The following is a 12969-nucleotide window of genomic DNA, read 5'->3' as shown; positions in this document are numbered from 1 at the left end:
TAAATGACGAGTTGATGGGTGCAGCACACCAACAAGGCACAAGTATACATATGTAACAAACCTGCACGTTATGCACATGTACCCTACAACTTACAGTATAATAATAAAAAATAAATTTAAAATAAATAAATAAATTAATTAATTAATAGACTTTATCTTTTAGAGCAGTTTTAAAGTTTACAGAAAAATGAGCAGAAACTAGAGAGTTCCCTTGCACCCACTCACCACCTCCTCCCATTTTCCCTATGATTAACATTTTGCATCAGTGTGGACTATTTGTTGTAATCAATAAACTGATAATGATATGTTCTGATGAATTAAAGTCTATGGTTTACATTAAAAAAAAAAAAGACAGTATTTGAAACTCAATGTTGCTTATTTCAGGGAGGTTGCAATTAAGGGTCTGAAATTTTTAAATTAACGGAAAATGCCAGGGATGAAGAATATGACCGACATTCCAGATGTACATGAGAGGATAATCATTTCCACTGGTCAGGGGCTAAATGGAAATGTGTGATTAAATCTGCATCATTTAGCGTAATGGCTCATTAGAAACTCTTAAGAGAAACGTGCCACAAGAGCTTGAGTGATGTTTGCAGAAACAAAATAAAATCATCTGGGGTCCATTGATCAAGTCTCTTTTGTGTTACTGAGGAAGCGTGATGCTTTGGAAAACCCTCTGGATGATCTTACCCATCTCTCTTCATGTCACCAACCTCATAACCATAAAATGCTCCCATCCATATTCTGTGCTTAAAGATGGTTAGCTGGGCCTGTGAAATCGTGTTGTGGATTTAAAAACTAATGTTTACAACTAACATATTGTAAATAATATTAGTTAACTGAAGCCCTGGATGAAAGATAGGGAGGAAAAAAGTTCAAATGCTTCTTTGCCAGCCTCCATGATGGGGTATTAGTAAAGTTATTTTATTAAATCCCATGTTCTTAACTGTAATATGTATATAATATACAAAATGTGATGACGAAGCAACTGTTACAATCAGTCATTTTCCTAGGTTACATGTACTGACCTTTACAATTTTCCATTGCTAAGAAAAAGTATCACAAGCCCACCTTTCTTGAATCTACTAAAAGTCACGACAATTTCAGATTTATAAAGCAATTTTATGTAGCCAGCTTGTTTTGTACTCTCTTGAGCCCTATGAGATAATATTATCTCCATTTTACAGATAAGTAAACCTAGATTCTGAAAGACTGAAAGTTAAAAACTATCACTGATAAACCACAATGGGAAAAAAATTATTTGTTGGACATAAGTTTATTTGTAACTATAATTACTACAGATGATAATATAAGGTATCTCAAAGTACCGGCAATTGAATCTATAATATTTAAATATGCACATTTTTAACAGAATCCTGAGAACTTACTTCATCAATTTTTGTCCTAATTTTTATCAGCAAGAAATATATATTAAATGCCTTTCTGTCATGCACCCTAACATGGCCAAGTTTTAATCACTTTTGTTCTGGTGCATATTTACCAACCCCTTATGGAAGATGTTCCCAACCTTTTCCAATCATTTTGGGGAAGGATGTTAGTAGTTCAAGGGTGATTAAATCAGAGTGCAGATGGAGTAAATCAAATTCATCATCAAAATGGAAAAAGCTGCTAAACACATCAGAGTAAATAGTGTCTTTTTTTTTAATGAAAATGAGCACATTAAAAAGGGGGAACTTTTTTTCAAAGAAGACTATGTGAAAACCTGAGGTTCTGCTGAACATGCCTGGCAATTTATATCTTAAATTGTTTATCTGCATAGTCTTGTTACTGTAGATCACTTATTGAAGGACATTCACCAGAAATGGTTTTTCAAATTTTTGTGCAAAACAAAAAGATATATATCCTAATGTATCATATATATATATATTTAAAATAACACATATGACACATAACCAATAAAGATAAACTAACCCACTGGATTAATATGTATGCATATATAATATATAATAATCGTATATTGGTATTACGTATTCATTACAGTAGTACCCCCTTATCTGAAGCAGATACATTCAAGACCCCCAGCAGATGTCTGAAACTGGATAATAGCGAACTCTATATATACTATGTTTTTTCTTACACATATATGCCTATGATAAAGTTTAATTTATAAAGTAAGCATAGTAGGGGATTGACAAGAATAATAAATAGAACAACTGCAATAACATACTGTTCAAATTTCATAAATAGAAGATTCATTCTTTCTGAAGACATTAGCAATCTCAGCATAAGATTTTTGTTCTTTCCTCATTAAGTTGAGAACTTTGACGTTTTAACTTAAAGGAAGCACTTTACCGCATCCAAATTGCCTGCATCACTACTTTTGTATTTGGGAGCCATTATTAATTAAAATAAGAATAATTTGAACACAAGTGCTGCAATATTGCAACAGTTGCTCTGATAACTGAGACTGCCACTAAGTGACTAAGAAGTGTATCATAGACAGCCTGGATATGCTACACAAAGGGATGGTTCACATCCCCAGAAGGATGGGATGAGATAGAGTGAGACAGGGCAAGATTTCAGAATGGTGTACGATTTAAAACTTACAAAGTGTTTCTGGAATTTTCCATTTAATAATTTCATATCCTATTTGATCATGTGTAACTGAAACCACAGAAAGCTAAACCACAAATATGGGGGGACTACTGTATGTACACATATATGTGGATATATATTCCATTTAAGATAAACTAATCCATTGGATTATTTCCAGGGCATCTTATAACTATGATTATTTCAACTTTAATTAAATGCCATTCTCTAGCTCTAAGTGGAATTTTTTTAAAGGTCGGTTAACATAAAATGTATCATCTTATTTTTAAATAATTTTCATTGCACAGATATTTTACAATTCTATGATTTTATCTGTATTAATCTTACAGTTTGCTGTAAATATCCTGCCTAACATCACCTTGTGAAATTGAATTGTGACAACTTACAAGCTGATGGTGTGTAACACCACCAAGAAAGAAATAGTATGGCTTCACTTCCTTTCATTTAAAACTACACAATCAGCTCTTTTCAGTTAAAGGGCAGACCAACCTTGACAAGTCATCTCTGCTAAACTTAGTTGTTAACTTTTGCCACCACTTTGGCTGTCCGTTTGAATCATCTTTAGAGAGAGAAATGAGAAAGTGTTCCTTGGCTTAGCAAGAAACAGCAGGATGGATGTGAATGAAGACAATGAAACCCCTGCTGTTGATTTCTTTGCACGCTTGTTTTTGTTCTGGAGTTGGTAACAGAAAAAAACACTAATGAGACCCTCTTCTGACAATTGGAAAAATGTTCTGAAATGATTTGCTCTTCTGGATCCTGACCACTGTTGCTAAAAACTCATCTTACAGATTATTCTACAATTCCCCACCTACGCGGCTGTAGAAAACTTCTCAGCTCACACAGTGAAGCAGAAAAATTCTCATTCCTTCTGCCTCAACAGATAATGTTTTCTTTCCCTCAAAGGCAGAAGGAAAATTTTCATTTTTCCCAAATATTTCATATCAACTTTTGTTTAATTGTGCTCAACATTGACATTTTTGACCTATCATCCATGATAAATGAAATATAGTATAGTAATAATTTCTTTTGAAGATATTTTAGTATTACCTTTTTCCCCATGCTGATAAGTAAGAAATAAAACAGTCTAAAGAGGGGAAAAAGATTGTAAGAACCCAATAACAAGTTTAAGGTAACCAGAACAGTAAAAATGAGACTCCATTTCAACCAAGTTAGGAGGATGGAGATTCTGTGACATAATAGGTATCCACATGCCAATACTTATGCTTGAAAAGCAGAATTTCGGTCCCTGGAGCAAGATGGCTGATTAGGAGCAGCTCCAGTCTCCAGCTCCCAGAGTGAGCAACACAGAGGACAGGTGATTTCTGCATTTTCAGCTGAGGTACCGGGTTCATCTCACTGGCGAGTGCCGGACAATCGGTGCTGGTCAGCTGGTGCAGCCCGACCAGCGAGAGCTGAAGGAGGGCAAGCCATTGCCTCACCTGGGAAGTGCAATGGGGAAGGGAATCCCTTTTCCTAGCCAAAGGAAACGGAGATACACAACACCTGGAAAATCAGGTAACTCCCACCCTAATTTTGCGCTTTACCAAGGGTCTTAGCAAATGGCACACGAGGAGATTATATCCCACATCTGGAAAGGAGGGTCCCACACCCAGAGAGCCTCCCTCATTCTTAGCACAGCAGTCTGAGATCTGACTGCAAGGCAGCAGCGAGGCTGGGGGAGGGGCGCCCACCATTGCTGAGGCTTAAGTAGGTAAATAAAGCTGCCAGGAAACTCGAACTGGGTGAAGCCCACCGCAGCTCAAGGGGACCTGCCTGTCTCTGTAGACTCCACCTCTGGGGACAGGGCACAGCTAAACAAAAAGTAGCAGAAACCTCTGCAGATGTAAATGACCCTGTCTGACAGCTTTGAAGAGAGCAGTGGATCTCCCAGCACAGAGGTTGAGATGTGAGAACGGACAGACTGCCTGCTCAAGTGGGTCCCTGACCCCTGAGTAGCCTAACTGGGAGACATCCCCCACTAGGTGCAGACCGACACCTCACACCTCACACGGCAGGGTACACCCCTGAGACGAAGCTTCCAGAGCAAGAATCAGACAGCAACACTCTCTGTTCAGCAATATTCTATCTTCTGCAGCCTCCGCTGCTGATACCCAGGCAAACAGGGTCTAGAGTGGACCTCAAGCAATCTCCAACAGACCTACAGCTGAGGGTCCTGACTGTTAGAAGGAAAACTAACAAACAGAAAGGACACTCACACCAAAACCCCATCAGTTCATCACTGTTATCAAAGACAAAATGCAGATAAAACCACAAAGATGGGGAAAAAGCAGGGCAGAAAAGCTGGAAATTCAAAAAATCAGAGTGCATCTCCCCCTCCAAAGGAACGCAGCTCCTTGCCAGCAACGGATCAAAGCTGGACGGAGAATGGCTTTGACGAGTTGAGAGAAGAAGTCTTCAGTCAATCAAACTTCTCAGAGCTAAAGGAAGAACTACGTACATAGCGCGAAGAAACTAAAAATCTTGAAAAAAGTATGGAAGAATGGATAACTAGAACAATCAATGCAGAGAAGGCCATAAACGAACTGACAGAGATAAAAACCATGACACGAGAAATACATGACAAATGCACAAGCTTCAGTAACTGACTCGATCAACTGGAAGAAAGAGTATCAAAGATTGAAGAGCAAATGAATGAGACGAAGCGAGAAGAGAAGTCTAGAGAAAAAAGAGGAAAAAGAAATGAACAAAGCCTCCAAGAAATATGGGATTATATGAAAAGACCAAATCTACAACTGATTGGTGTGCCTGAAAGGGAGGGGGAAAATGGAACCAAGTTGGAAAACACTCTTCAGGATATCATCCAGGAGAACTTCCCCCACCTAGTAAGGTAGGCCAACATTCAAATTCAGGAAATACAGAGAATGCCACAAAGATACTCCTCAAGAAGAGCAACTCCAAGGCATATAATTGTCAGATGCACCAAAGTTGAAATGAAGGAAAAAATGTTAAGGGCAGCCAGAGAGAAAGGTCAGGTTACCCACAAAGGGAAGCCCATCAGACTAACAGCAGATCTCTCAGCAGAAACTCTACAAGTCAGAAGAGAGTAGGGGCCAACATTCAACATTCAAAATTTTTAAAGAAAAGAATTTTCAACACAGAATTTCATATCCAGCCAAACTAAGTTTCACAAGTGAAGGAGAAATAAAATCCTTTACAGACAAGCAAATGCTTAGAGATTTTGTCAATACCAGGACTGCCCTACAAGAGACCCTGAAGAAAGCACTAAACATGGAAAGGAACAACCGGTACCAGCCATTGCAAAAGCATGCCAAAATGTAAAGACCATCGATGCTAGAAAAAAACTGCATCAACTAATGAGCAAAATAACCAGCTAATATTACAATGACAGGATCAAGTTCATACATAACAATATTAACCTTACATGTAAATGGACTAAATGGCCCAATTAAAGACTGGCAAATTGGATAAAGAGTCAAGACCCATCAGTTTGCTGTATTCAGGAGACCCATCTCACATGCAGAGACACACATAGGCTCAAAAAAAGGGATGGAGGAAGATCTACCAAGAAAATGGAGAACAAAAAAAAGCAGGGGTTGCAATCCTAGTCTCTGATAAAACAGACTTTAAACCATCAAAGATCAAAAGAGACAAAGAAGGCCATTACATAATGGTAAAGGGATCAATTCAACAAGAGATAACTATCCTAAATATATATGCACCCAATACAGGAGCACCCAGATACATACAGTAAGTCCTTAGAGACTTAAAAAGAGGCTTAGACTCCCATACAATAATAATGGGAGACTTCAACACCCCACTGTCAACATTAGACAGATCAATGAGACAGAAAGTTAACAAGGATATCCAGGAATTGAACTCAACTCTGCACTCAGCAGACCTAATAGACATCTACAGAACTCTCCATCCCAAATCAACAGAATATACAATCTTCTTAGCACCACATCCCATTTATTCCAAAATTGACCACATAATTGGATGTAAAGCACTCCTCAGCAAATGTAAAAGAACAGAAATTATAACAAACTGTCTCTCAGACCACAGTGCAATCAAACTAGAACTCAGGACTAAGAAACTCAATCAAAACTGCACAACTACATGGAAACTGAACAACCTGCTCCTGAATGAGTACTGGGTACATAACGAAATGAAGGCAGAAATAAAGATGTTCTTTGAAACCAATGAGAACAAAGATACTACATACCAGAATCTCTGGGACACAAATACCTAGGAAACCAGCTTACAAGGGATGTAAAGGACCTCTTCAAGGAGAACTACAAACCACTGCTTGACTAAATAAAAGAGGATACAAACAAATGGAAGAACATTCCATGCTCATGGATAGGAAGAATCAATATTGTGAAAATGGCCATACTGCCCAAGGTAGTTTATAGATTCAATACCAACCCCATCAAGCTACCAATGACTTTCTTCACAGAACTGGAAAAAACTGCTTTAAAGTTCATATGGAACCAAAAAAGAGCCGGCATTGCCAAGACAATCCTAGGTCAAAAGAACAAAGCTGGAGGCATCACGCTACCTGACTTCAAACTACACTACAAGGCTACAGTAACCAAAACAGCATGGTACTGGCACCAAAACAGAGATATAGACCAATGGAACAGAACAGAGTACTCAGAAATAATACCACACATCTACAGCCATCTGATCTTTGACAAACCTGAGAAAAACAAGAAATGGGAGAAGAATTCCCTATTTAATAAATGGTGCTGGGAAAATTGGCTAGCCATAAGTAGAAAGCTGACACTGAATCCTTTCCTTACTCCTTATACGAAAATTAATTCAAGATGGATTAGAGACTTAATTGTTAAACCTAATACCATAAAAACCCTAGAAGAAAACCTGGGTAATACCATTCAGGACATAGGCATGGGTAAGGACTTCATGTCTAAAACACCAAAAGCAATGACAACAAAAGCCAAAATTGACAAATGGGATCTAATTAAATGAAAGAGCTTCTGCACAGCAAAAGAAACTACCATCAGAGTGAACAGGCAACCTACAGAATGGGAGAACATTTTTGCAATCTACTCATCTGACAAAGGGCTAATATCCAGAACCTACAAAGAACTCAAACAAATTTACAAGAAAAAACAAACAACCCCATCAAAAAGTGGGCAAAGGATATGAACAGACATTTCTCAAAAATAGACATTCATACAGCCAACAGGCACATGAAAAAATGCTCGTCATCACTGGCCATCAGAGAAATGCCAATCAAAACCACAATGAGATACCATCTCACACCAGTTAGAATGGCAATCATTCAAAAGTCAGGAAACAACAGGTGCTGGAGAGGATGTGGAGAAATAGGAACACTTTTACACTGTTGGTGGGATTGTAAACTAGTTCAACCATTATGGAAAACAGTATGGCGATTCCTCAAGGATCTAGAACTAGAAGTACCATATGACCCAGCCATCCCATTACTGAGTATATACCCAAAGAATTATAAATCATGCTGCTATAAAGACACATGAACACATATGTTCATTGCAGCACTATTCACAATAGCAAAGACTTGGAATCAACCCAAATGTCCATCAGTGACATACTGGATTAAGAAAATGTGGCACATATACACCATGGAATACTATGCAGCCATAAAAAAGGATGAGTTCATGTCCTTTGTAGGGACATGGATGCAGCTGGAACCCATCATTCTCAGTAAACTATCGCAAGAACAGAAAACCAAACACCACATGTTCTCACTCACAGGTGGGAACTGAACAATGAGATCACTTGGACTCGGGAAGGGGAACATCACACACCGGGGCCTATTATGGGGAGGGAGGATGGGGGAGGGATTGCATTGGGAGTTATACCTGATGTAAATGACGAGTTAATGGGTGCTGTCGAGTTGATGGGTGCAGCACACCAACATGGCACAAGTATACATATGTAACAAACCTGCACGTTATGCACATGTACCCTAGAACTTAAAGTATAATAATAATAATAAAAAAGCAGAATTTCTCTTGCATATACATGCAAAATTACTTGTGGTGACACATGGACAAAAATGATGATATTTGTTTTGTAATTTTTTCCTCCATGTTTTATTTCTACTCCAAAGATAATAAGGCAAAATAAATTAATGATATGTTTCAGTTTGTCTGTCTATCAGAGATCTCAGATATTCACAGTTTCCTGTTTCAACCAGTGACTATACTCAGGATTGCATGGAACATTCAAGATATTATGCAATCTGACAGTTGTGCACATAGAAAAGGTCTGTGGATTTCAGAAGCATGTCTGGGAATGGATGCATTTGATGTAAGAGAGGTAGAGGAGCTTACAGTTGACAAACGCAATATAAAAAATTTTGCAGTTACTATATCTAAGGCCAAAGGTAATTTCTACCCTATGGAAAGGAGAAATCGAGGCCCAAAATTCCTATAAAACATACTACAAAATTATTAGAAAATGTTCAACTCTTCTGTGATAATCTGTTAACTTCCTGAGCAAAATGCTGCTTTGGATCTATTTTTGAGTCATTAAAGGTCTATCAGTTTTCTTTCACTGACAGTACTTCTTTCACTGCCACAAATCTGTGGCAGACCTATTCAAAGGAAAATGAAACTATCCCAACGAATATTTGAGCATCTGGACTGAGAATCTTAGGAAAACTTTCTCATGTTACTATTCTACAATTTTCCACCAAGGAAAGATAGCCAGAAACTACTCTTTTCTCCTGCCACTGGTGAATTTAGGAGAGTTACAGCAATTGTCTTAATATTAGAATCTTTACTATAACATGTGTATTAGTATTGCTAGCATAGCAAATCACCATAAACTTATCCATTTAAACACAAATTTTAAAACATTTAAAATATTTTAAATTTTAAACCTCTTTTTCTTTTTTTTTTTTAACCACAACTGCAAGGAATTGAAATCTAACAATAATTCATATGAACAGCAAACTAGATTCTCCTCCAGCACCTCCAGAAAGGAACCCAGCCTCCCACCGTCTTGATTTTAGCCCCACTGGGCTAAAATGAAACCTGTGTAGGACTTTTGACCTACAGAACTGTAAGATCAGCAAGAAAGTGGCTAAGTTGATGGTGATTTGCTGTAAATTCATCTCATCCCTTAAAAGTGTTTTTGTTTTTAAATGGACATTATGAATGTAGCAGTAACAAAGAAATATATTGTATAAATAAATATCCTTTATAAATAAATATACATATATAAATATACATATTCAGGGTACATGTCCTGAATTTTTACTTATCTGTGTGAGCCATCAGAAAGATTAAAAATTATTTCACTAGTAAGTTTATATTAAATACATTTCGTTGTGACATTACAAATTAAAACTGTGTAAAAGAAATGCTTGACAATTAACCTGATATTAAATTTGCAAGAGTCTTAGGTAAATCAGATCTAGATTTGTCGTAATTTTAATTAGCTACTCAAAAATGTCATAAAAGAACAGTTACTAAGAAGTCCAGAACCTTCCCATTTTGAAAATATGAGGCAAACATTTTTAAAATGCTACTTTTTCTAAATAGGAAACTCAGTTTCAAACACTGAATTTGAAAAGTCACAGAAACATTTGAAATAGCTTTTATTCCTCTCTAGCATGTAAGGAGTTTTATTTGATGTTATCTTAAGACATGTCCCCTCATTTCTTGCTGTGCAACAAATAAAACAAGAAATACAGTAGCAACTGCTAGAAATCTCTGGTTCTCTTTATTCCTTTATGATTCTTGTGGAATATTTTTTTTTTCTGTGACCAAAAAACATGTCACAAGCCAAGTTGTATATATTGTTAGCAAGTGGGTAATAAACATAATGCTTATAATGTTATTTTTTTGTTCAGTAGGATTATTTTCCCCTCCCAAATTATGCTATTTATTTTGGGGGCTTTGTTTATTTGTGTATTTGTGTCTAGTAGTTGCACACAGTATGTTCCGTTTAAAAATACAGCAAATCCATTCCACTTACCAAACTATGCCCTGAGCCCCAGAGCCAATAGGCTTTAGATTCTGGTAGCGCTTGAGAACTGTGAAGGTTGAGTCTCCCACTTCCACGCTGTAGAATTGGTTGTCAACTTTGCTTTTGCTCATGTTGTAATGTTTGGCAATATATGACACATCCACTTGTTTATCGAATCCCTGTCAAAAAGAAGAACAGCAAAATCATGAGGCAAGTGAACAGGCAGAATGATAATGAGATGTACAGAAACTGGTTCTTTTAATGATTACTAACACTTAGCCATCTATCATCCAGTTCATGAAGTTCACATAGAAAAAAGCATGTATCAGTCCGTGCAAGATTACCTGGAGTAAAAGAGCTTAGGGAAAAAATGCAAAGAAATTGGTTTTTTTTTCAACATTAAAACTATTTATAATAGACTAATCTTAGATTTGATTCACATAATCTTTTCTAAAGTATCTCATAAAGACATTCATTTATAGAATAAACATCTCTATCTACTGAACATGCATTGGTCTCAGAGGTTATATTAGCTCCTTCAGGATTCAAGTACATAAGACAAAGATGATCACTGGTCATCCATTATACCAGTCACATGAGGACAGATAAAGATTGTATCTACAATCCTTTCTCAGAAAGAACTAAGATACAAACTTATGCAAAGTTTTAATTATTTTAATTGGGTAAACTTGAATTAAACAGTCTTGACTTCATTTGTCCTCATTAATATCGCAAGTGCTATTGTTCTGAATTAAGCATAGCAAAATTTTTGTTCGAATTAACATTATTCTAAAATACCACATGACACTTTACTTTCTGGAAGCTTAGATTTTAAATATCTTAATTTTTGCATTTTTTGTTTATTTTTTGAGAGAGGTTCATCTATCAATTATATTTAGTAATCGAAGAGTCTGTCTTTAAAATTTTGAACCATAATACACATAAATATCCATTACCTGTGATTATTTATCCACGAACGATCTTATATTGTATTTATGACATAAATAGTAAGAATTCTACAGCTAGAAGGGACCTCACAGAACATCATCTGGTCCACTCCTGTGGCACACACTGGTGGATGCCTTCCCAGTAGTCAACCCTTCTTGCTGATTTTGTTCAGGTTTTAAGCACCCACATTTTCTGTGGGATCCTCCCCAATTGTTTAACTGAAAATTAAACAATCTATGCCAGTGGTTCTCATTAAAGATGGTTTTGACCGATTTGGGGCATTTAGATTTGTGGGCAGGTTTTTAAATGCCACAATAAGGGGAGAGGTACAGTTTAGATTGATTTGGTTTGTCAAAGAATGCTGGTTGTCCTATAAGAAGTGAGACGTGAGACGTTCCCACGCAATGAATAATTTCTCACATACCTCACAACTTGTGAGTGTCCTGCCAAAGCTTTAATTAGTGAAAAATCTGCCTATAATGTTTTGAGTCCAGAATCTAAACCAAAGACTTTTTGTGTAATTTTAACATACATGAACTTTTCCGAAAATCGCATTCTGATACAATTTGAAAGATTTAACTCTTAGGCTCTGAACCTCTGGATTGATAATAAAAGTATTTTTCCTGGAAAGTTCTGGCATTTCATTTCTAAATAAAAACTTGAAATAGAAGTACTATCTAATTTTCCCCATATTCCCTTAGAAAGAGACCCAAGCAGCATCAGTGATGTAAATGAGGAGAATACAGTGGAGCCCATGGGACCACGGGTGGCAAAACCTACAAATCCAGTGCTAGGATCATGAGACCCCCAGATAGCTGAGACAGGCTCGAGAGTAGAATACGTGTGACAGGCACCAACCTACGATTGCATTGGCTATGATGGCAGCATTCACTGCAAATGCACCAAGACCCCAAAGAATAGAATGGACTTAGAGAACTTAGGTTGCTTGGACAGGAAACCAAAAATTCAAGTGATCTGCAAATGCAATAATAAAAGGTCTGAAATCAAGAAAGCAGTTTGTGGAGCACGGGATAGGGAATTAAATAAGACTATTAAAAATCAGGACATTGCAAGCCTATTCAAGGAGACAACAACAGGGTTTAGAATTTAGACAGTGGGTGTGGACAGTGGCAGAAACAAGAACATTAGTCTTTAAACAATCCTTGATTTCAGCCACAGTACCAGGAACTGCTCTCCACACCATGGTCCATTTCTACTCTAGACTTTTTGGCATATGAGTAGAACAGCCTGAATAAAGCCCTGCTTTTTTTCATGGCTAAGAAAGGTTAAAAAGCAACTGGAGCTAGAATATAAAATGAATCATCTGTCAAGTTTAACTTGGGATGAAGTGCCTAACTTGCCATTTGTCATGTTCTGACCCTTCTTTATATCTTTTAATATTCAGCTTCTGACCACACACAAAATCTTTAGCACACACTAGCCTCATCAAACCTAGATAGTATATCTCCCCTTCCCTTA

General features: G+C 37.0%; 1 protein-coding gene across 5 annotated transcripts in view; it reads right to left on the bottom strand.

Moving 5' to 3' along the window:
* The window catches only part of MAPK10 (mitogen-activated protein kinase 10), a 353150-nt gene that overhangs the window by 134105 nt on the left and 206076 nt on the right, over positions 1 to 12969 (bottom strand). For all 5 annotated transcript variants that reach the window (XM_025385432.1, XM_025385428.1, XM_025385430.1 and 2 more), the window contains one exon: positions 10552 to 10721. Coding sequence is in view for 4 of the 5 variants with exons in the window: in XM_025385428.1 (XP_025241213.1) it covers positions 10552 to 10721 (170 nt within the window). In the remaining variant the exon portion in view is untranslated. The remainder of the gene's footprint in view (positions 1 to 10551; positions 10722 to 12969) is intronic.

The sequence above is a fragment of the Theropithecus gelada genome, chromosome 5 (assembly GCF_003255815.1).
Source record: "Theropithecus gelada isolate Dixy chromosome 5, Tgel_1.0, whole genome shotgun sequence".
Classification (NCBI taxonomy): Eukaryota; Metazoa; Chordata; class Mammalia; order Primates; family Cercopithecidae; genus Theropithecus; species Theropithecus gelada.
This window is presented reverse-complemented; position numbering and strand designations above follow the sequence as displayed.